General features: G+C 36.4%; 1 protein-coding gene across 1 annotated transcript; it reads left to right on the forward strand.

The window, feature by feature from the left end:
- The first annotated feature begins 230 nt into the window (after positions 1-230).
- LOC134666527 (proton channel OtopLc-like) lies at positions 231-26,745 on the forward strand. The gene is made up of 11 exons (XM_063523716.1): positions 231-359; positions 1,235-1,340; positions 1,792-1,938; positions 2,881-3,061; positions 9,656-9,843; positions 22,752-22,875; positions 23,562-23,711; positions 23,991-24,084; positions 24,488-24,640; positions 25,176-25,425; positions 25,874-26,745. The coding sequence occupies exons 1-11, from the start codon at positions 250-252 to the stop codon at positions 26,195-26,197; spliced, it is 1,827 nt and encodes a 608-aa protein (XP_063379786.1). The 5' UTR covers positions 231-249; the 3' UTR covers positions 26,198-26,745.
- Positions 26,746-26,945: the final 200 nt, after the last annotated feature.

Genomic DNA, 26,945 nt, shown 5'->3' on the forward strand with positions numbered 1-26,945 from the left:
TTTACACATTTGTGGTTAAACGGATTATTTGTGTGCAATGTGAGTTCTTCGCAATTCTTAAAAACGATATATACATAAACTTTAACCTCCTGTTGTGTGTGTATGTGACGGCAGAAGTGTGTCATTATAATTGAATGAAGTGTCTGAATGTTTTGAATAAACCTTCGACGTTGTTAATGTTATTTAAATCGCTAGTTAAAATATAGATTCAGGTGTTCAGTTTTAATGAGGTAAAAAATCTGGTGAAGGATGGCACCAGCAGGTCCATTGGAAATAGGGTCAGCACATTCGCTACAGGACCAGCACGACACCTTCAATCCGTTACCAACGCCTCCTTGCGAAAAGAGAGCAACGACTATGTATGTACATTTTATTATAATTTTAAACTTTCAGTGCAGGCAGTTTATACCATTTGATGCTGTATTGCAAAGCTGTACGGATATGATGGATGCACTTTTATCATCTGAGACTCATGAATCACTCTCGTCTCGTACTTGCATACCTGTTAAAAAGTGACGGCTACGTCGGCTACGATGACAGATGATAAGAGCGTGACCATTAGGCATTGCAACTATAAACGAAAACCGAGTGCCATTGGTGAAAATGGATCATTCATTACAGAAAAACATTGTTGTGGTGCAAATAAAGGGAGGGATTTGTTTTTTTTTTACAATATGGATTGTACATTCTATTTTATGGTAGGTATTGTAGAAAAAAGATAAGTACCTATCTATGATTGTTTTAGGAATTTTGAGAACGTAATATTTAATTGACAATAAGCAAATCTTTGGTTTAAATTAAAACACATTTTAGATACTATGATAGTTGGTTTTAACGAACTGATAACAAATTTAAAAGTGAAAAAAAAGTACTGTTTTGGGTGAGACTTGGACTAACGGTCTCTGGATCGATACTCCAGCGTCCTGCCAGTAATTTTTCAGCGCAAGACAGAAATTTTTCCACTTTTAAATTTATTCTAATCTTAGTTAGTAGCATCGTTCGCAGAGCCGTTTCTGCCTGTTAAAAATTAATTTGGTAACAAATTATTGGCCAGTACGGTAGCTACAGTCGAGTTTACAAATATCTATACAAGCCAACGTTCCAAAATAAATATTTACACGCCTCTAATACACTGACAATAAGGTCGTCTAAATATATTTTTGGAATGTTTGATTGATAAGATATTTATGAACTTCACCGTAAGTATTAACAATATACGAATGACTTGTTTCAGAAAACGTCTGTCATACGTTCTGGGATTTCTTTACTCAGCCTTTTTGATAATATTAGCAGCAATAGTACTTGTGACGACAGCACTCATCAACGATAGATGGTCTCCTGTGAGTATCAATAATAACTGAATGTTGCAAATATGGAGTGTAGCAAGCAAAGTTCAAAGTTGCAAAGCCATAATGTGACAGCATAACACTATACGTTGGATTTAAATGCCAGTTTATATTTTGGTTTTTAATAACAAATATGATCTCAAAATTGTAAAAAAAAAAAATACTTAATTTTAAGTAACCACCATTTTAAACCGAAGAGGATTCTATATATATAGAGGATATCTAAAATCATCTGTTTTGGGTATTTAAATTTATGTTATTTCGTTTCACCATAAGCTTGCGCTTGTTAAGTGATTAAAAAAAATGGTTTCCCGTATTGGATCCAATCTCTAAAAGTTGGTTGTTGTACATTTTATATTTATAATCACTTTCATATTATGTAAACATATGTTAAATAACGAACGTTTATTTTACGAATATTAATTTAAAAATAACTAAATTTCAGATAATAACCATCTACATAACAGTAACCGGTCTGATAATACTGTGTATATTAATCGTGGACGTCAAGCTGTTCACCAGAAGAATACGGAAGCAGGTAGAAGCTTTAAGAAATAAGGAAGAGCAGCGAGAACTACATTATCTAAGACAGGTATTTTTTTTATAATATAATCTAACTAGCATAGTTAAGAAAAGCTAAAATCACTGCAATTGATTCTTTGATGTAATAAAACTTTAAGTTAATTTATCAAACCAAAATAACGTTGCGAATAACTGACGCGCTCAAGTAGGTCCTTCCATGTAATTTTATAGAACATTTTTTAAATAAATAATACAACTTGGCAATCGCACACGGCCCTTGCCAAGTCATTCTATTCATTAGCGCTATGGTCAATTAGGACCAATGTAACTAGGGAACAAAGCATCTTATTTTTTTTTAATGGTGACAGTAGAAGTAGATAATATATTGTATATTAAAGTGTACACTGATTGATGTCATATAATTAAAGAAATATTGACCAGGCCTTTCAGATCAATACCACCAATAGGACCAAGTTAAATAATAAAGCATTCGTAAACATTTCTAAAATTAGAACAAAAAGTTAACAGTTCCGAACAACTGACAGGCAGATACCATCCGGTGGACTGTTAATCAGTGGGCCCCTTAATATTGATGCGGTCACTACAACAGGTACTTTAGTTAACTAATCAATCTAATCATTTATTACTACATATTATTAAATAACAATTTATGACAGTTGGTTTCTACGACCCAATAAATAGGACAGCACTGAATTAATTAATTACTTAAGTCAAATCTTTTTTACAATAGAAGAAAAGCGTTGAAGACTTGTATGTTTGTTATTTGACTTTATATTAATGAAATACCTGCAATACCATAAATTAAGTATTTTCATGAAAAAAAGATTTTAGTTATACGAAACTTTAAGTTGAAAATCAACCAAAATTAAAAGTGTTATTTTTCGGAACTATCCGACGGTTTTCGACATTCGGAATGCCCTGAATATCCCGTACTTACTTCAAAGGTTATTTTTGTAATTACAATAATTGGTATAATTATTGTCATTTACAGTACGATGCACACTTGCACGAAAATGGCAGAAACTTGAACAACAGCAATGAACTAGACGTATCAAGTGCATTCATCCCACCTGCGCCTGCGCATGAACGGGAGCTGGAGCAGATTGAACACAGCTACTGCTTTGCGGAGGGCCGACACGCCGGAAGTGTTTACTTGAAATTGGGTGCTGCCGGTATGGTAAAATTACCATTTAAGTATTCTTATTTATGAGAAATGACCGTTTTTTCGTGACGTGAGTTTTGATACCTACGTGGACCAAGTTCAGGTACAATTGGAAATACAATTTTTATAAGTATACGTATTCAAATCTATCATATGTACTTTTTTTTACCATAAATGTAAAAGAATGACCCACTTACCTTTTGGCTTCGTCACAGAATAAATAATAGTACTAGGTACAGAAGACTCACTCTCTAACAAACGCGTCTGTTACGATCAGCACAGATATGGCCGCAAGGTGGCGACAGCGCCACGCGCGGCTTATGGCTATCCCCAAAATTGGGGTGGAGCGGATGTACTTTAAGCTACATGTAGCAAAGCGACGAAATCGCGGAGTGAGCCACGCCTGGCTTCGTTGTTTGGCTTCCATGATCGCACAACACCGCAATGGCATGAAACAAATATTTTTCCAATTGCATTATTTTAAATAGGTAAACAAATTCAATGTCACTGTTCTGTCGATTTCCGTCCCCGTACTATACCTATACCTACCTAGATGTACATATAGCCTCTCGTTAGTTACAATAAAATATGTTTAGAAACCAGACGCATTTGCTTTGAGATTCACCTGCAATCGAAATTGAACCTTATTCCGTAAAGAACATGGTCCATTCGAACCAGGATGCTTGAACAGTGACACGTAAAAATAATTGGTTCAATAGAAAATTGGTGTAATTTCGGTGAAATAACGTTAAATACATATCAAAATGTGGTTAATTAGTCGGACAAATATGTAACAAAAGTGAATTAAGCCAAAAGAACTTTAAGGATTCAGACAATTCAGTGTTTTTACAAAAATAGTTTTGCAAATTAATTACGTGTGATAATCGGACAAAGGACAAGGTGTATCGTGGATATAACGTTTTGTGTTGTTAACTACAAATAAGACAGTACTTTGCCGTGTATTACAATAGTGAGTCGCCGTGATTTCGGTAAATTTGTTGGACAATTTCGTGTGGCGCTCGCTTACCCTACACATAAAAAGTTAACAAAGGAGTGGAACTTTCCTATAGTGGTTACGTACTTTTATTGCTGTGTTTTTGACTATATGTGATAGACTATTGATTTATTAGTTGTGATAGACATATACTACAATGGAGAAAATTGAAAGACATATAGTTATTCAAGCCGATACGCTAGAAAAGGTGAAAAAGGCGTACGTTAACTACAAGAAATCTCCTAAGGAGAGATTAACGGCTGGTTATGTGAAGGGAAGAATAGATACACTGGAAATGTACTGGAAAGAGTTTCAAATCGTACATGAAAAGTTAATTTTGTCGGTTCCTATGGAACAGCGTCAAGCTACAAATTATTTCGCCGATAACACGTTTGAAGCATTTGAAGAAGAGTATTACACATACAAAGGCGAAATGATGTCTAAGTTAGAAAGTATGGTTCCGACAAAAAGTGAGTCTAAACAAACACTTACACCTAGTACATCGAATACATCGAATAGTAGTGAAGTAAAATTGCCACGAATTTCGCTACCTACGTTTAATGGCAATTACACTGAATGGCAGTCTTTCCATGACTTATTTATGGCATTAGTGCACAACAATGAATCCTTGCAAGATGTTCAAAAGCTACATTACCTAAAGAGCAGTTTAGCTGGAGAAGCGGAGGCATTATTACGACAATTTTCAATAACCGCTGAAAATTATAAAGAAGCTTGGTCAGTACTGAAGAAACGTTATGCCAATAAGAGATACATAGCTAATTGTGTTTTTAAGAAATTCTTTACACAAAAAACGTTAACACACGAATCGGCTACAGCTTTAAGACAATTGTTGGACACTTCGGTGGAATGCATGAGTGCACTGAAACATCTGGGCTTACCTACGAATAATTGGGACGCAATTATTAACTATTCCATAGTGTCAAAATTAGACTCGAGCACTCACAAGGAATGGGAAGAGTTAATAAGCAGAGATGAGATGGACGACTTACCTAGTTTTGATAAATTAAAATCGTTCCTGGAAAATAGGTTCCGTACTCTGGAGATGGTTGAGCCTGCAAGTAAAGTATACAAACCTGTGAAAACAAAGATGTTTCATGTAACTGCAACGAGTGAAGTAAAGTGCACATTCTGTAACGAAGATCATTACATTTATCAATGTAAACAGTTTTCTAAGCAAACGATAGAAGACAGATACAGTTTTGTGCAGAAAAATAATCTATGTTTTAACTGTCTAATACCGAACCACAGTGTATTTAAGTGTAAACAAAAGACAACTTGCCAAATTTGCAAAAGAAAGCATCATTCGTTACTGCACCGAGATAAACAAGCAAGTGAAGAATCGCATACGTCTGGAGAAACAAATAACAACAATGAAGAAAAGATACAAACCGTCGTCGTGGCGCACGCGTCGAGCACATTACAAGTTCTACAACCTGGTCAAGGCACCTTGTTGACGACAGCAATGGTGCATGTCACAGCGGAGTCGGGGCAGTCACACGTGCTTCGGGCTCTGGTAGACCAGGGATCAGAGGAGTCCTTCGTGACTGCAAGGGCGGTCGACTTGCTGGGTTTGAAGAAAACTAAAATCAGCGGAGTGATCTCTGGTATTGAGGAGTGTGAGACGACTTTCAAACATAGGGTAACGTTACGCATTCAATCAAGGTACGATATTTCCTATTGTATAAATGTAGATGCTTATGTATTGAAATCTGTAACCAGTCAGCTACCATCTAGGGAAATAAGAAGCCTTAATTGGCCACAAGTTAACGAATTAGATTTAGCTGATCCCACCTATGGCTCACCAAGGAGGAATGACATTATTCTTGGTACGAGAGTTTACAGCGAAATCCTAGAAGCAGGTTTAATGAAAGGACCAGGAAATTTTATTGCTCAAAAAACACACCTGGGCTGGATTTTGTCAGGGGGTAAGAAAACTAATACAGATACTAATGCATCATTTACTGTTTCACAGCACATTACAAGTCTACATGTTACAACACAAATTGAAGAAGATAATAAGAAAGGGTTTTGTGAGGTAGAGCCTGAACTATACCAGAAGCACAGCATGTGGACGAAAGAGGAAGAAAAGTGCGAGGAAATATATCAACAAACAACAACGAGGGACGAGACAGGGAGGTATGTAGTACAGCTTCCTTTAAAAACAAATTTTGAAGACACTGTAAGGTCGTGTGGAAATACAAAGCGTCAGGCAGTAATGAGATTAGAGCAGCTGGAAAGGAAGTTCGCCCGAAACGAGCACCTGAAAGCAGAATACACCAGAGTTATACACGAGTGCTTACAGTTAGGCCATATGAAGAAGGTCGACACAGAAGATAAAGGTAATGCAGTATATCTTGAGCATTGTGCTGTAATAAGAGAAGGTAAGGAAACATCAAAGCTGCGCGTAGATTTTGAATCGTCAGCTAATGGCCCTAATGGATGTTCCGCAAACAGCAGCATGATGGTAGGACCTACAATACAGCCAGATCTACGTAGTCTGGTGTTTAGATGGAGAACTCACAAAATCTGTGTTGTTGGCGATATTATAAAGATGTATCGTCAGGTAAGAATGAATGACAAACACACAGATTTACAACGCATAGTATGGCGGGATAATACATCTGAAAAGATAGATAGTCACAAGCTACTTACGGTTACATTTGGGACAGCAGCTGCACCTCATCTGGCTGTCCGTACGCTTCAACGTTTAGCTGATGATGAACAAGACAACTACCCTCGAGGAGCAGCGGTAGCAAGAAACTCCTTTTACATGGATGACCTTATGACAGGTCACGAAGATCTCGACGAAATGAAAGAAACCTGTAAAGAAATCAATGAATTATTAAAGGCAAATGGCTTCGAGATGCAGAAGTGGTCTAGTAACTCTGAAGAACTCCTGAAGGACTTGATTGATGGCACGAAGACTCCGGAACCTGTAAAAGACAAGAAAGAGATTAAATTAGATAAAATAATAAAAATACTGGGACTTACCTGGGATAGAAAGGATGATACTTTTCACGTTTCAGTAAACTTACCAGCAAGCAGGATACCTGTAACAAAGAGAGTGATTTTATCTGAGCACGACATTGTTCATGTCACGAGGTTAGCTTCAAAAACAAAAGTAGCTCCCCTGAAACAATTGACGGTCCCGAAGCTGGAACTTTGTGCTGCGGTGTTATTGGCAAAGCTGCTGCATGAAGTTTCAGGATTATTTAACATACCTATGCACAGAATCTATGCGTGGACAGACCCTATGGTGGTTCTTGCATGGCTGCAGTCCCCACCCAGCCGCTGGCAAGTATTCGTAGGCAACAGAGTCTCGGAGATCATCCATTATATAGACAATGATAGGCGGAGACACGTTTCGTCGGGAGACAACCCAGCTGATCTTGCCTCAAGAGGTATTAAGGCAAGTGAACTCACAAACAATGAACTTTGGTGGAGTGGACCCGTATGGTTAAAGGAAACAAACACTGAGGTGTTAAGGGCCACTACTATTCCAACAACAGATCTAGAAAGCAAGAAATCATTCCACACGTCAGTACAAGACGCACCTATTTGGGAGAGATTTTCGTCGATAGTCAGGATGAAAAGAGTGATAGCTCAATGTAAGAGATTTCTAGATTATAAAAACAAAAAAGATGATATCTTGAGTGCTAATGAGTTGAATGAAGTTGAAAACTGCTGTGTAAGGTATTATCAGGAACTAATATATAGCGAAGAATTTGAAGACCTGAAAAAGAAAGGAAAGGTTAGAAACAAAAGTTCATTAATTATACTTACCCCGTATGTAGATGAAGACGATAAGTGGTACAATGTGGTAAAATCACCCTGTATAAGAGATGTTGTCATTATGAAAGAGCAAGACTTACCACCAGCCAAGTGGTTGCTAGGCAAGATCACGGCACTGCACGCAGGGCCTGATAACTTAGTACGTGTTGTAAAGGTCCTGTATAAGGGCGATCACATTCTAATAAGACCGTTGTTGTCTAAATTAATATTGTTACCTACAACTGCAGATTAATAGAAAGTTTACGTCTGTAGTGAAAAATAATGAGCTATGGTGGGCGGTTAAATTTATTTCGAGTGTTAATAAATTTTAGGTACTAATAATTCTGGCCGACTGTAGTTGTAATTTGTAATACCTACTCAATACATAAGCACAAAGATTTGCGATACAAGCTATTTTGCTAAAAAAACATCATTGTTGTATTAGGTATTTATTCCAAGCGCTAAATACTTTGTCTTATGTAATTTAACGTTAAGTATAAATAAAAAAAAACTAAAGTTTATGTTATTTACGCATTTATAGATGGATGCATTAATTACATTATGTAGATGTTAAGTTTATACAACACGGATCCCCTCTGGGTCAATTCTTGATGTTGGGTTACCGAGCGGATCCCTGAATTTTTATAATCAGCATTTAAGCATACCATTGTAATAACATATAAACGTAATTCAATGCTCACGCAAAATAGGTTTGTAAACCTTTCATGTGTTTAGATATTAAGTTTTCCTTGTTTACTTACCTATTCAACTTGTTTTTTTTAATAGAACGATATGTTTGTTAAAAGAATACCTAGATATTAAGATGTTATGCTTCACGTCATCCATGAAAACAAACAAAAAACATACATACAATACACACATAGAACCTCTTTTTATAAAGTCGGTTAAACAAAATATTTTTATTTATACAGTCCACTAAAGTGCATGCTTTATAACATGTTTTTGTTATTATGGTTGACCTATTTAACTAATATTGATCTTGTATTTAGAAGTAAGCTTAGGTACTAAAATGTTTATAAAGATACCCTACGCGGGCACGCAATTATTACCTACGCGACGCAGGCAGTTAGTTGTTTACTTGTAATTATCGAATATTATTTATCAGTTATCATCTTGCTTTGGCTCCCGCCAGCGTCGCTTGAATTGTAGTTAGTTATTTGTTGTTATGCAAGTGAAATGCATCCAATTCAGTAGTTGTGTTTATTAGTGTTGAACTTAAAACATACGGTTATGATGTTAGTGCTTGTGGTACTTATGTGTTTTGGATGCATCTGTTCGAGCAATTATGTACGTAAGTTTTAGGTTATGTATTTTGCTTATTTAAGTTAAAAACTGTTGTTTTTGGCGGGCGGTATGTTCTGTCGATTTCCGTCCCCGTACTATACCTATACCTACCTAGATGTATAGCCTCTCGTTAGTTACAATAAAATATGTTTAGAAACCAGACGCATTTGCTTTGAGATTCACCTGCAATCGAAATTGAACCTTATTCCGTAAAGAACAGTCACTATTATTTTAAGCAACAACCAATCTTTTTTAACTTGCATTAAACCAGAAGATGGTTTTTATTCTACATGAATAAATACAGATTTATTTTTTAACAAGCAGAAATGTCTGCGAATGACGCTATTAAGCTTAGAATAAATTTTAAAAGTTGAAAATATACTGCCTTGGGTGACAATTGAATATATCCAATATCCAAAGGCCGCGTGACTTCAAGTCTCATCTGAGACAGTAATTATTTCCACTTAAATTTATGAAAAATACATACCTATTAAAACTGTATATTGTCCACAGCTTTCGCGTTGGGCCACTTCGTGCACACCGTGTTGCTGGTGGTGACCGTGCACTGGAGCCTCGCCGTCAGCAACGCCCAGTGCATCAACGTGTCCGAGTACGCCGCCGGCCTGTTGCAGTGCTTGTACATTTTCCTGCAGTTATTCTTCATCTTTAACTACTCGAATTTGATCATCGTTAAACACACAGTAAGTGCCCACGATCCATGGACTGATTAATATAGTTCAGCAAAGAACTATAAGATTTCCCTTACATTTAAATTTAATTTAATTACGGTCACGGGTCAAACTTATTTCAGAAAAAGTTACCTTCTATCAAATTTTGGGTACATTCATAACACGTTTTTTTTTATAGTAGTAGGGCTTACGGCGATATTTACATCGAAAGCTGCATTTTTGGCAGAAAGCAAGCCGCTTTGCCCAGTGATACTAGGGACCACTCTGAATGATTTCATCCGAGGAAACACAAATTTCATTCACTAGAATTCAAGATGGCGGACCTTTTCCAAAATGGCGGCTGCAATATTTAAAAAAATTATAAACACAAAACGGCTGCACCGATTTTAGTGATTGATATATCGATCAATTCGTATTGACACCTATAATCGAATAAAAAATATGTCATTTAAGAAATTAAAGATGGCGGCCGAATATTAAGAAAATTGTGCTTTTTTCTTTAATTTTTTTTCTTCTAATGAAAATAACAACTAAATATTCTATAATATGATCACATATTATTTAATTTAAATGAAACCTGATAATATTATCTGCAAAATAAAAAAATAATCTTAACAATCCGTTGAGTAGTTTTTGAACTATACGCATTTCAAAAGGCGCGTAACTGCCGTCCGAAACGGCCCGCTCGCGCGGCTCGCGTCAAAACTAAGAATTTATATGATTTAAAGGCAAAAAAATAGCTGAAAACATATTTACTTTATTTATTGAGCTATTAATTAATAAATAAATTGTATTTCCGCTTATTATTTGTGACCATCACGGGAAAAGGTACGGTGGCTGGCGCTTCCGTCGCTTAGCACCGCAATAGTATTGGAGCGGCGTTAATAATAGCTTAAGCGCCATCCGCCCTAAGGTACCTATACCCGTGGGTTCAAATTTATTCCTCTCTATCATCTTTATCCGATGTGGATGAACTGAAAGAAAAGAAAATTCATATGAAATCAGATCAAAATATACCCAATATAGGTAATTAAATTAAATATATAGAGATGAACTACGCCAAACTGTCCCGCCCCTCCATTACTATTTCAATGTGTGTAGTATTGAAATAGTAATGGAGGGCGGGACAGTTTGGCGTGGTTTACCTATAAGTACCCTTTGTTTTTGCAGTTGCATTTGCAAGTGCTGCATAGCACTGTGCAGGGTAGACCCATCCTCCGACACGTGCAGCGCATTGTTTCGCAGCCTTTTTTACAGGCGCAATGGTCTAAGTATGATAATTCAAGCCATATCTCCCTGGCATCAGACCATTGCGATTCCCAACTGCCATGAGATGACTTCCAACCCCAAGAGGATGGCAATGGCACAGAGGCATCATCAAGAATAAGGGTTCGTTACCAATTTATTTTTAGTAGCAAATAGCTCCTTGCGTACCAAGTTGACCGACGAATGTGCTATTTGTGGGTCATATAGGTAGCAGGTGAACTTTTCCAGCATAGCCATGATTTCCTCAGGAAGGCTTTGTAATGGCTGCGATATTTCTTTCAAAGCTGGTGTAACTTCACGGTGTGACAACCACGTTTTCAAGCAAGACTTCTTTCCTTTTGTATGGAAGTAAGAAGTAGTGTCACACCCTGTAGATGTGTGAAAGCCACGAAGAGCGGTTAATCTGTCAGGACCCAAAGTATTTGCTATTTATGAACATCGATATAACGGCGTTTATTTGCAGTCCCAGTTATTAGCCATAACTCTTGCAGGCCACTCTCAATTAAAGTTTGATTATATGATATCAATAACACCAAAACATCTGTCTCGGAAGATCTAATCAAAATACGCCTAATTCCCTAGTCAAATTCCCTAAATCAAAATACGACTGCAAATAAAGGCCGTTATGTCGATGTTCATAAAATAGCAAATACTTTGGGTCCTGACCGACAAATCGCTCTTCGTGACTTTCACGCATCTACAGGGTGTGACACTACTTACTTCCATACAAAAGGAAAGAAGTCTTGCTTCAAAACTTGGTTGACACACCCTGAAGTTATACCAGCTTTGAAAGAAATATCGCAGCCATTACAAAGCCTTCCTGAGGAAATCATGGCTATGCTGGAAAAGTTCACCTGCTACCGATATGACCCACAAATAGCACATTCGTCGGTCAACTTGGTACGCAAGAGTAACGGTGCGTGTAACGAAGCGTTACACTATCGACCTTCATACTATTTCTGGCACCATACAAATTCTAAATTCCTTTTTGAAATTCAAATCCTATTCCAAATTCCATTCAATGATTTTTATTTTCAGTTCGATCACATACTTTGATCGATAAACATCATTTTATCTAACGGACTGTACTTCCCAGGTTTCTAAACACGACCGTTTAAGTGTGATTTTTATTAGTAAACGTAATAATTCATAAGTGCGTGCAGTTCAGTATAGTGCTCGTTTTGTGGCCCTGCACACCTTCCAGATATATATCTACATCATCTCCAAGGCACATATTGTGCCTTTTTATTTAAATAATAAATACCCCTCATCGCTCTGGATCCTGCCTTTTCATTCCCATCATCCCTGTGAGGCTCCTCTACCTGCCCCCTCACACTGGCGCCATCAACGTGCTCAAACCCGGACCTGACAAGACACCCACCCGCCCTACGACGCTGAGCAGCCCGTTCCAGTTCCTCCGTGCCAGCACCTGCTCCTACCCAACAACCGCAACCAGCTGTTCCAGTTCTACATTTTTCCTTATTCTACCAATTTTTTTTATATTGTTTGTAATTGCTAGCTTTAAGATCTTTTCAAAATTCTAAAAGGTTATAGTCGACCCAACTCAAATTTTCGCAATATCTCTCGGCCTAACATCATTTTATTTAATTTTCTATTTTACAACCAACCTTTTATCTAATCCTCAACCGTTTAACCAAAATTCCCCCCTTAAATCACCAATTACATATACATAATCACGCATCTATCATCATTCATCATCTTATACCAATTTATCTATATCTATTTTCTAATCCCTATTATGCCAGCGTCCTACGCTTTTTGTCGCGCCACGTAACAAAACTCTTAACATAGTGATTACACAAAACATCTATCACATACAATTACACAATCCAAGATTTCCACTGAAATCTCACAAATTGGTTTCAATCCTAAGTGTTTTTAAAACTCCTTGGAGTCACTGAAGTGCGAACCAATCCTGACTTACGGCAGTACTGTTGGAGATAATCCGATAGCTTATCCTTCACCCGATTAAATAAATATACACAACTAAGCCTAATATCACAATAAACTTCTCCTTTCGATTCAATAAAAAATAAAATTTAATAACTACATATTTTATTTATATTGATAACATCAATTATTCTCTTCGTGATAGGTATCCACTTTAATAAACAATGAATCCAGCACTATTAAATAAACCTGAACTCATCTATGAGCTCAAACTCAGGAACATTCAGTTCCCAGCCACCGCGCAGGCTGATGATTTAAGACAGCTCCTCACTCCAAATTTATTCGCGGACCCGTGTTCGAATCTCTCCAGCCCATATGATCTTGAACAGGATATCACCGAAATTAGCAGATGCCTCACAATAGTTTCTTCTCAGCTACAGCTTGCGACCACCAACCAAGCGAAGCACGATAGAATAGCGGTTTTCTTATTTCATTTATATAACAGAATAGAACGTCTCCATATTACCACTGAATTATCTCCAGAAATTATTGACAACTGTTCGAAAATATGCGAATTTTTGTCAAAATGTCAAACAAAATTTAACATGTCACAACCGTCAACAACAACGTCAACTTACGCGTCAGCAACCTCTTTGATAGATGATTCCACAAATTTAGACCTACTTGCTCGAAAATTAACCAACCTCTCTGAAGCAAAACCAAGCGATTTTAAAAAATTCAACTATAAAGGCGATAGTTGCCCTTATGATTTTATTCGAAACATCGAAGAGTTTGCAATTGCGCGTAACATTGACGACAAACGCTTACACAAATATATATACGATTTTTTATCAGGCACTCCTTTAGATTGGTATAGGTCAAAGAAAACAACCCTTACAGATTGGAAATCATTTAAAACCCACTTCTTAAAAGATTTCGAATTGCATGACCATGACCACAACTTACTACAAAATATACATTCCCGTAAACAAAAACAACATGAACGAATAATAATGTATTTTTCAGCCATGGAAGCCCTCTTTTCCAAATTACATGAACCCCTTTCTGAAAAACAAAAAATAGATATCCTCCGTAGAAACATGAGCCCTTATTACAGTTCCAGATTAGTTCCTACAGATGTTACGTCTATAGACACATTATTCCAATCGTGCAAATGGTACGAAAGCTGTAATACTACCTCTACTTATAGCTCTAGCAACTATACCAACATTCAACAAGATTCTAACCATACCCCCCCTTCCCAACCGTACATACCACCATTCCCATTTAATAAACCGGTCCATACTGTAACAGCACCACCTTCTACGTTACGTTACTCCTGTCCGCGTTGCAGAACAAACGATCATTCTTTAGATATTTGTACAAGTAAAAATATAGTATGCTTCCGCTGTGGCAAACAAAATGTCACTTTTGCAAAATGTATAGTTTGCCATAAATTTCCAAAAAACGCATAAAGGAGAAAAGTAACTTAAATAAAACTACTGCTACAGAATGGAAACAATGGTTAGATACCATTAAATTATTTATGTCATCATACAATACTACATCAGCACTTTTCACTCAAGATCCATACGATGAACGACCTTATGTCAACATCCAGACAAATAATTTAACTTTATGTGGCCTCTTAGACAGTGGCAGTGCTTTAACTATTTTCGGAAATAATTCCCATAAAATTCTCTTATCCCACAATTTTACCATAAATTACGACCATAAAGTCGTAGGCTCTGTAGCCGACGGCTACCCTATATACTCTATTGGTACAATTCAACTACCAATTTCGTACAAAAATATTGTGGCTATTATTACCGCTCATGTTATCCCTACTGTAAAGCAACCCTTGATTCTAGGCACAAATTTTTGGAGAAAATTCAATATAGCTCCCCACATATTACCTGACATAACGTCATATTCTGATAAACATATAGATACCCTAGTTATTTCCACCTGCGACCAACACATCACTTATTATGACAACCTTTCTGAAACTCAACAGTTAATTTCAGATACTATTATTGAAAAATTTAAAAATATTTCAACAGAAACCAAACCCTTAGGACGAACCCACCTCATTGAACATCACATAGATACCGGTGACCATCCACCAATCAAACAGCGATGCTATAGGCTTTCTCCAGAGAAACAAAAAGCTTTATGCAAAGAAGTTGATGAAATGCTAAAGCTTAATGTTATCGAACCCTGTGAAAGCCCATGGCTAAACCCTGTCATAATAACTCCTAAAAAAGATGGAACGTGGCGTTTTTGCATCGACAGCCGTAAACTAAATTCGATTACGCGCAAAGATGCCTACAAACTCCCACTCATTTCTGACATTCTAGATAATCTAAAAAATGCTAAATATCTATCATCGATAGACATAGCAAAAGCATTTTGGGAAATACCCCTACGCCCTTCTGATAGACCTAAAACTAGTTTCCATGTACCCTCAAAAGGCATGTACATGTTTCGCGTAATGCCTTTTGGATTGACTAATGCCCCTGCTACCCAACAACGCTTTATGGATGCGTTATTCCCTTCTGAAAACCTTGATAACTCAGTATTTACCTACTTAGATGATATTATCATCATAAGTAATACTTTCGATGAACACATCACTTTACTTAATAAAGTTTACCAAAGGCTAGTACAAGCCAACATTACTATAAACTTCCCCAAGTGTTCATTTTTCAAAAAAGAACTTAAATATCTTGGTTACATAGTTAATGAACACGGCTTTCAAACAGATCCTGACAAGGTTAAGGCAATACTTAACATCCCACCTCCCACAACTCCTCGAGAAGTTAAAAAGTTCCTAGGTACAGCAAGTTGGTATAGACGCTTTATCCCCGATTTCAGCACAAAGGTTGCACCACTAACTAAACTTACCTCCACTTCCAAAAAAGCACCACCATTTAAATGGACATCACTAGAAGACAATGCCTTTAAATCCATTAAAGAAGCTCTAGTCTCTACCCCTGTTCTTGCTTGCCCAGACTTCTCAAAACCCTTCGCAGTCCACTGTGATGCATCCAGCTTCGGCATCGGTGCCATGCTGACCCAAGAATTTGATGGCGTTGAGAAACCCATTGCTTATATGAGCAAATCCCTAACTGGTCCCCAAAGAAATTACTCAATTACAGAAAGAGAACTCTTAAGTGTCTTACTAGCCCTAGAACATTGGCGTTGCTATCTTGACAACGGCTTAAAGTTCACAATCTACACAGACCATTCCGCATTACAATGGTTTCTCCATCTAGATAATCCAACCGGACGTCTAGCCCGCTGGAGTATTCGTCTATCTACATTTAACTTCGAAATTAAACATAAACGTGGTAAAGATCATCTAATCCCTGACGCTTTATCACGCTTACCTTCAGTAGACGTTATTAACTACAATAGTTCTAATACCAATGACGACTGGTATAATAATATCTACGCTAAATACAGTTCTAACCCCAACACCACTCCAGATTACATAATACATAATAATAAATTATACCGATACTCAAAAACCCCTTCGTTACTCCAATCTGAGTATAATTGGAAAGAAGTTATCCCACTAGAGTACAGAATACCCATTATCACAGAAAATCATTCCACCCCAACTTGCGCTCATTTCGGAACATTTAAAACATACAATAAAGTTAAATTGAAATATTTTTGGCCAGGAATGTACAAAGATATTTCAAATTTTATTGCCAAATGCGAGACTTGCTTAGCTTGCAAACACCAAACCCAACTAAAACTTGGCCTAATGGGTAAACCTAAGCAATGCTCTCGACCCTTTCAATGCATTTCAATAGATTTGATCGGCCCCTTGCCTACTACACTAAAACACAACAGATTCATCTTTGTCGTTACTTGCTGTTTTTCAAAATACTGCCTCCTCTTTGCGATTAAACGTGCTACGTCATCAGTAATCGTTCATATTCTAGAAAACCTAGTTTTCCTAGTGTACGGAATCCCACAGACCATAATTCTTGACCATGGTCCTCAATTCGTTAGTCAAGAGACAACGGATTTATTCCACTCCTATCAGATCCCAAAAATACACTATTGCGCAATTAAATGCGCCCAACCAAATCCCGTGGAGAGATATAATAAAGTTGTTACCACAGCAATATCCTCATTCATACAGGATGACCACAGGAATTGGGATATCAACCTACATAAGATACAATTTGCTATTAATACTTCCGTAAATGAAACAACACATGTGGAATTAGTCACATGTGGATCAGCATACGATAAATCTGATCTCACAGATGATATTATATTCGCGCCCAGAGACGAATACGCTGATAATCTTGGTCTTCTCCAGCCTGTCTTCTCCGAAGTACAAGCCCGTCTTTGGAGAGCACACCAAACCAATTCTTCATCGTATAATAAACATCACCAACATTTCGAATTCAACGAAAATGACATCGTCTGGAAACGAAATTACGCAATTAGTAATTCTCCTAAACACTATTCTGCTAAACTTGCACCCAAGTTTATTAAATGTTCTATCCTAAAAAAAATATCACCCTTAGTATATGTCCTACAAGACATGTCCGGCAAAATGCTCGGACGATGGCATATTAGAGACCTTAAACCTCTCCCCAAAATTCTAAAATAAATAATATACTGTTTTTCCTTAATTAGATTCTTATTTGGCTCAAACTTAGCTACTTTTCTCCTAAGCTCCTAACTTGTAAAATATTGTATATAATGTTATACATTTATAATTATATCTCATCCCCATTATACATTTCGGACTCATTACATTTCGTACATACCTACTTAGTACGAATTTATACGTTCATTTATACTATTTAATTTATATAACGTTATATTACGTTCATATAACGTTATTCAAAGCTAACTCTACCAGAGTTAGAACAATACTTATTTGTATATTTCTTCCCTTGACATAACGTTCATATTTACGTACTTAGGTACAGTCAGCAGCAGAAGTCGCTATACACTCCAGGTGCTCAAAGAGAGGTAAACGTTTAAACTGTCAAAAAGTATTTGACTGTCATGGTAGCATTTACTTGTGAGCGCTCAACATGTCACAAATATCTTAACAGTCGCTATTCATTAATTTCTACACTTACAACAAATCATTGATACCTTAGCTGTCAAAAAACCACTGGTATCTAAGCGGTCAACGTGTCAAATATATCTGAACAATATGGAAAAATAGACGTTTAAAGCATACATGTATGGTCGTATATTGAATGAATAATAGCTATGTTAATTTCAGGTAAAGCGTTTTGACAATCATCGAAAGCAGTACAGTCTTGTCACCACATACATCTATCTCACGTTTTGCTCTTCAGCCATTGACAGGGGCCTGTCAGTCAACTTACTGCAAACTATTTCTTTTATTGAATAGAATCATCAAAACGAATGAGTGACACATAGCGAAAGCTAACTGAAGCCGAATTTAGAGCCAATTGTCAAAGCACGTTGTGGTCTTGTTACTAAGGCGTTTGCTTTTCAAAGCAGAGACCGCGGGTTCAAATCTCAGTCGGACGCACCTAGAGATTACAGCTTTTTTTTTGGGTTTCATTTCTATTATTGATTTGTGGTTTTACATTAATCTTGTGGTTTTATATTATATGTTTTTGAAGATATGTCACATGTAGCGTACATGCGACTTTCTAACAGGACGTTGTAGGTTTGAACCCGCAGTGGGCGTTCCTTAAGATTACTCCTTTGCGGAATGCCATTTGATGTAAATAAAAGAGGAGGCACCGTTCTTCCGGATCATGGTTGGAACCAACAAAATAAACAGAGGAGTCATAGTTGGATATGCTTAACACCCCACGTGGGGCCACGGCTAGCCTCTATTACAAAGTCATAAGGTTTACATGTCAGATTGGGACAGTGAACGTGTTAAGTTTCAATTCTAGTATTTCCTCCTTCGTTCTTTGATCGATTCGGAGCATCGTATTATAGTAGTATATAGTATATTTTAGTACAATAAGCGGGCTAAATAAATATATTAACATATAATATATGCTCTACGGTTTGGAAAAACGGCCGCCTATGACAGTTAAAATTAAAAACCGATCATTCTCATAGAACCTAATACTTATTTATTGTCTAAGTTTGACACTTGACGATAAAATACTTCTTTAAGAAAGGTGTCAATTCGTAGCTGCTACAGTATTTTTTTAAAAGCTAAGCAGATAAAATGTTGATGCTTAGTTACCATTGAAATAACAACTGCTTAGCAACTGGTGGCACCCTGACTGCTGACGTACATGATTGGCAGTGCGTGTAGGTATTAATGACAGCAGCTTGAATTTGAGTGCTTAGTTACCACTGAATTTCTAACCGTTATTGTCATTGTGATTAAATAAGGGTGTATATGTTAAAGAAAAACTCAGAAGTTAGGATATATGTGACGAACTGAAAGCCTACGCTAAAATGACAACTTAGATGTCCTTATTTTTGTGACGATTGAAGTGTATATGTTTTCTTGGACACCTTGCCCGCTCAGGTATATCTGCTGCTGACTGTACATACGTACCGTACAGTACATTTATTAATTCCATTAAGGAATTATCTTATGATATTTTGTAGTAATCCTACATTCCATACGGCATTATTTTGTTGAATAAATTTCAACAATCGTACTCTTTGTAGGTACACATTATTGTAGATATTATATTTAGATTCATTAATATTCAGCGGGTGGTTACTGATTAATAAGCCTTAATACTAATGGAGAGCGATTTAATGAGTACGTCCTCTACTTAAAGGAGTACTCTATTGAAACTTATTTTGGTTAAACAATTAACCAAAATTTTATAAGATGATGTATGAATGACCTTTGGTATGCATGTTTAGATCGCCTCTCTTGTATGATAAACATTGTATATAACATCCCCACCTTCTAAATTTATCACTCATACCCATATTCATTACATTATATTTACATTACGGAAAAATCCTTTGGCCATAAGCCCCAGGATTTTCCCTTCCAGGGCGACCCCGGTAGTGTAACGGTGCGTGTAACGAAGCGTTACACTATCGACCTTCATACTATTTCTGGCACCATACAAATTCTAAATTCCTTTTTGAAATTCAAATCCTATTCCAAATTCCATTCAATGATTTTTATTTTCAGTTCGATCACATACTTTGATCGATAAACATCATTTTATCTAACGGACTGTACTTCCCAGGTTTCTAAACACGACCGTTTAAGTGTGATTTTTATTAGTAAACGTAATAATTCATAAGTGCGTGCAGTTCAGTATAGTGCTCGTTTTGTGGCCCTGCACACCTTCCAGATATATATCTACATCATCTCCAAGGCACATATTGTGCCTTTTTATTTAAATAATAAATACCCCTCATCGCTCTGGATCCTGCCTTTTCATTCCCATCATCCCTGTGAGGCTCCTCTACCTGCCCCCTCACACTATTTGCTACTAAAAATAAATTGGTAACCAACCCTTATTCTTGATGATGCCTCTGTGCCATTGCCATCCTCTTGGGGTTGGAAGTCATCTCATGCATGGCAGTTGGGAATCGCAATGGTCTGATGCCAGGGAGATATGGCGTGAATTATCATACTTGGACCATTGCGCCTGTAAAAAAGGCTGCGAAACAATGCGCTGCACGTGTCGGAGGATGGGTCTACCCTGCACAGTGCTATGCAGCACTTGCAAATGCAACTGCAAAAACAAAGGGTACTTATAGGTAAACCACGCCAAACTGTCCCGCCCTCCATTACTATTTCAATACTACACACATTGAAATAGTAATGGAGGGGCGGGACAGTTTGGCGTAGTTCATCTCTATATATTTAATTTAATTACCTATATTGGGTATATTTTGATCTGATTTCATATGAATTTTCTTTTCTTTCAGCTCAACCACATCGGATAAAGATGATAGAGAGGAACAAATTTGAACCCACGGGTATAGGTACCTTAGGGCGGATGGCGCTTAAGCTATTATTAACGCCGCTCCAATACTATTGCGGTGCTAAGCGACGTAAGCGCCAGCCGCCGTACCTTTTCCCGTGATGGTCACAAATAATAAGCGGAAATACAATTTATTTATTAATTAATAGCTCAATAAATAAAGTAAATATGTTTTCAGCTATTTTTTTGCCTTTAAATCATATAAATTCTTAGTTTTGACGCGAGCCGCGCGAGCGGGCCGTTTCGGACGGCAGTTACGCGCCTTTTGAAATACGTATAGTTCAAAAACTACTCAACGGATTGTTAAGATTATTTTTTTATTTTGCAGATAATATTACCAGGTTTCATTTAAATTAAATAATATGTGATCATATTATAGAATATTTAGTTGTTATTTTCATTAGAAGAAAAAAAATTAAAGGAAAAAAAACACAATTTTCTTAATATTCGGCCGCCATCTTTAATTTCTTAAATGACATATTTTTTATTCGATTATAGGTGTCAATACGAATTGATCGATATATCAATCACTAAAATCGGTGCAGCCGTTTTGTGTCTATAATTTTTTTAAATATTGCAGCCGCCATTTTGGAAAAGGTCTGCCATCTTGAATTCTAGTGAATGAAATTTGTGTTTCCTCGGATGAAATCATTCAGAGTGGTCCCTAGTATCACTGGGCAAAGCGGCTTGCTTTCTGCCAAAAATGCAGTTTCTTTTCGCTAAGCCCTATCACTATTATTCGAGTTTCAAGGACTGAAATAATGTATCCCGCTTGTAAGAGTGCAGCGTAAAAATTTGCTTTTGATTCTCTTAAATAAAATTTACGAGGTCTACAGGAAAGGTGTGAAAAAGTTAACGATACAATAAAATGTGTGACATAATAGACGCATAGCAGGAAACTATAAGATTTCTATAGGACCTAATGTAATTAAAGATTCAATAAATATTCGGCAATATTCAATGTTATCACTTACCTATAAAGTAATGATTTAAAATGATTGGCATTTTTTTCCGTATCCGTAAATCTAGATAATATTCTAAATTCCTCTTCCCCGTAAACCTCTATATTAAATTTAATCCAACTCGTTCGAGAAGCCTCTATTAGGTACCTACATAATGGGAGAGCACTTCAGGTGTTGATTTGTAGCCTGTTATATTTTTTGGGTACACTATTATAAAATAAATACAATACCTAAAATATTTTGTAACAGGCAGGGCTCAAACTCCAAGTTGTTATAGACATTAGTTATATTAACGAATTAGCCTCTAGAATCTAGATGACCCATCCAGCTCTAGTTGGACCATGCTAATCAAATTTCTATGAAAAAATTATGTTTACAATGGCACTCACCCACTTTCTTCAATTCAAGTAGGTGCTAAGACGGACTTTGGAATTCTTGTAGAGTCCTCAACGCCATGGCATGAGGATTGCCAATAGCCAACGTTAATCATTTGCCCGTGGTTACATAATATACAAACATTATATACGTTCACGGATGTACAAGTTGCAAAATGTTTTCAAAAAGTTGGACTATTTATGTCTTGTTCTCGATAATTCCAGAAAAAAATTACTTATAAGGAATACATTTATATTTTGTTAATATCTATAAAGTTTTGTTCTCCTTTATGATTACAAGAGTTATAACTAACCATTAAACAATATCTACTGTGATAATAATTTAATGTCTACTGTGTAACAAGCTCAGAATGCAAAAAATTCACGCCTTTTCTTTCATTCATCGCTGTATGGGTACAAATATTGCTCTTATAATATTATGTATTATGATGTTTCAGAATATACTACGTGTAGCATTCTTGCACGTGATGGCGGGAAATATTTGCCTTTGGTTTGCAGCAGTTAGCACGGAAACGAGACTTGCGTACAGAGCCTATGAAATCCTTCAAATAAAAAAAATGAGTAAGTGACATATGTACAGGCCTATTCGGATTTCGAGATAATCACAAGGTCTAGAGACGATTTAGAGATCAACTAGATCTACATTAGATATGGACTAGATGTGACTTGGATATCTAAGTCATAACTTGTCGAAATTCTTTAAATTATCCATATCGTAACTTGTTGAAGTCTAGTAGAAATCTAATTCATTTTCCGAATCGAGCCGGTAGTCAGCTTCATCGACTTTATATAGCATTTTACTAAATATCGGATTTATTGTATTAGAGAAGTATTAAATATCGACACGAACAGGTTGCCAAAAGTATGTATACACGACTTTATTGCCAAATTGTAATCGATTATGTGCATACTGATTACATTGTGTTAATATTTTATACTGCCAATAAAATATCCTGGAATAGAAAAGTGCCACTTTGATCCCTCCTAGCAAAGAAGAGAAAGCCCATTTCCAATTAGGTGATGTGAAAATGAATTTTTCACGCCACTGCTCTGAAATGTGGCAATAAATGGTCTAAAAAATTTGACTAGCTTGCTTAATACACCTGAACCAACAGTCTAATAATGTTTTAGTTGAATTAGATACCAAAATACCCGTTCGCACTGCCTTCTGAGGACGGAAAATTGTACTAAGATAGGTCACTCTTTTGGATTTTATGTTATGCTTTACTTATTGTTACATTTTTTAGCTAATAATACTACAAACACTACAGTACTCCCAGCTACAGCGAATTTCAACTGGCAAGAGACTTGCAGGCCGACTGCAGCTGCTGCAAAAGTATTTGATGAATATTCAGCATATTTGTACCCGTTTACAGTGGAGTTCAATATTTTAGTAGGTAAAAGATTAGAAAAAAAAAACATATTTAATCTTCGTTTTGCTTAGCTTGTCTTCTTTCACATACGTACATAAGTTCCGAAATACTCTTTGGTACGAACCGGGGTTGAAAGCCGACCTCCGGATTGAAAGTCGCACGCTCTTACCGCTAGGCTACCAGCGCTTTTTTTCCTTAGCTTGTAATTTGAAGAAAAATAGCTTGCTCCATTTTTGCTGATGCTATGAAGAAAAATATTTAGATTATTTACAAGTAAGCGTCGTGATTGTTTTTTTTTTACAGTTGGAATCTTTTTCATGGTTTGGATGAATATTGGTAAATGCCGACATTCCTCAGAGGAAGTCCAAAATTTCCATCACTCATTATACGCACAGTCGTAAGTATCTAACAAAACATATAACAATATTTTATTCTGACGCATAGTCGTGAGTACGTAACAATAAAACAACAATATTTGACTCAATTCGAGCAATCTTGTTGGAAACCCGCTAAACTCCGTGAACGTAGTTGCATATTGTTGAATGACTGAAAAATACATTTTTAGATATACCGAAATCAATATTTCAAGAATGAATGAACGTATTCATCATCATGTAGTGTATCAAAAGTTTCTCAAATCAAATAGAAATATAACTTTATGCATATAAGCGTGTATGAACCCTAGGTTTTTATTAAATTTTAGTTTTTTTTGCTATTCGTGTCTAGTGAATATTTACTTCAAATTTTTAATATCCAGAACATCCGTGTCAGTTTAATAATTGAATATATATTTTTTCCAGTAACGTCAGTGGGGATGTAAATAGTCCTCACGCTTTGGAGATCCACATCAGCTGTCGCAGCGCATTTTGTGGCCTCTTCTCTAGTTTTTTCACGATCGTCCTACTCATCGTTGCTATTATACTTAGCTTCGTGCTGGGCAACATAAGACACGAGTAAGTGTTAGTTACAAATTATAAGTCGATTAAAATCGATGTCAGTTTACCAAAAATTGATATCCATAACAAAAAAATGTGTCGCGAATAAGTCGATAAAATTAACTTGAACTTCGTAAAAAGTAATTTATAAATAGAAGAAAACTGATTTCAACGTTTTGTAATTTTTTTCCTTAAGGGTGTGAAAAAAGGGGTGAAAATTTGTATCGGAACCGCATTTTTATTATGAAACATTTTAGAAAAACACAATATTAGAAAACGAATAATTTTAACCTACATCCCCCGAGGTGGTGGAAAAAAGGGTTGAAAATTTGTATCGAGAACGATTTTTTGTAAGGATTATTTCAGCGTTATAGAAAATTTCTCACCAAAGGAAGTTAAAAGGGGGTTGAAAGTTTGTATACGAAAATATTTATGTACATAGTAAGATTTTACTCACTATTTACTAAAACGCATGAGGCCTTCAATCAGAAAGTTCCTGATTTAGAACCTGATATTGTGTATATATTTTCATTTCATTTTTTTTTCTTTTTAGGGACTTTCAAATCATCAGCCAATATTTTGTTGACATTGTGAAACTAACACTGCACATAGTCTTGTTGGTAACCAGTGGAATAGTTTTCTACAAGACGCAATCCCTAGACATCAACAAGCACCCAGTCCCGTGGCTAGACGACGTCTTGTTATACATCTGCGTGCCTGCGTTCTTCCTAGAATCGATGCTGACCGTCATCCCCGCTATCACAACATTGAACATAGTAAAATTCCTAGATACAATCATGATGGTGAGTAATCGCAGACGATTAAAAATAAATGTTGTAAACATAGATATAGGCCGTTATCATCAATTAGTACCGTTAAATACGATTACTCAAAAGACAGTAAATAAATGAAATTAAATGAGTGTTTTTAATACCTCAAACATATGAGCTACTTTTTTCTGATTAGTAAGAATCATAAGTAAGTCAAAGGACTTTAATTCCAACTAGCTCGTCGTACTTACTTACTTACTCCTCTGGCGCAGCGACCCAAAGTGTGTCTTGGCCTCCAACACGACTGCTCGCCACTGATCCCGGTCCTGTGCCGAGTCTCGTCGTAGCGACACATATTTAACAAAACCGTGTACCTATTTACTTTTCTTTTCTCTTTCGTTTCGTTACTCGTCCATCTAAATTATACGCGTTATTATTATTTAATTGAATAGACAAATAACTAAAGTTTATTTTGTTTCAGTCTTTACAAATGGTAATACAAATCGTTTTCATAATTGACGGGTTGCGGCGATGCAGCAACTCTCGAAAACTGCGACGAATCAAGCCGGGACGGGAACTTGTGTTATTCTTACTCGTCACTAATGTATCAATGTGGGTTATGTATACCTTCTCATACCAGTCCCCGGAAAGCATAGACGTGAGATATGAGTATTATGGAAAAGAGATGTGGCTCGCGATCGGCCACCTTTGCCAACCCATGATAATGTTCTTCCGATTTCACTCGAGTGTGTGCATAGCTGATATATGGACTTATGCATATAAACCAGGGATTGAAGATCACTGATTTTAATACATGACTGGATTTAGATTGTAGTTTTCACTAAAATTACCACATCTGAAAGCTCACAAGTTTAAGACGTAAGTGGAGGACCCGCGCGAAACCGCCTTTTCATCCGCAAAAAAATCAAACGTAACGCATAGCTATGGTTAATACCAATTTTTTTTTCTATAATGTCAATATCCAGAGAGGAAACGGAACCCTTTATTGAAAAGTGTAAAGTTGACAATTCAGATTAGGACAGTGAATGTGTTGAAATATGCATAAAAATGTATTAAACGCCTGATTGGATCTATAAGAGATCCGTATCTCTTGTTGCCATCACACATTTAATATTGCGGATGATACTGATGAAGATACGATACTTAATTGTTCCCACTTGTTTACACCATTTTTTTAATAAGTATCTAATTTATCTGCATACTTTATTATTGACAATGTAATTTGAAAAAAAATATAAATGTGATTAATCCCTTTCTAATCGGAGTTTGATAATTACATATACTCTATCAAAGTTGGTGGCATTTAGTTATTGTAGATAAGATACCATCTAAGTAGTACTAAGTTTGTATTTATAATAAATATGTAGCATCCTAATAAAAAACTTTTGTTTTTATTATGCAGATAAAAAACAAATCCTTAAAGGCCACATTTGCATAGCAACTGCAACAGTGTTGCTGGTGCAGTGTTGGAGCAGCGGGAAATGGGTGATATTCTTGACAAATTGAGTGCTGGAGTTTACGTTCCAATCGCG

Source organism: Cydia fagiglandana, chromosome 8, assembly GCF_963556715.1.
Source record: "Cydia fagiglandana chromosome 8, ilCydFagi1.1, whole genome shotgun sequence".
NCBI lineage: Eukaryota > Metazoa > Arthropoda > Insecta > Lepidoptera > Tortricidae > Cydia > Cydia fagiglandana.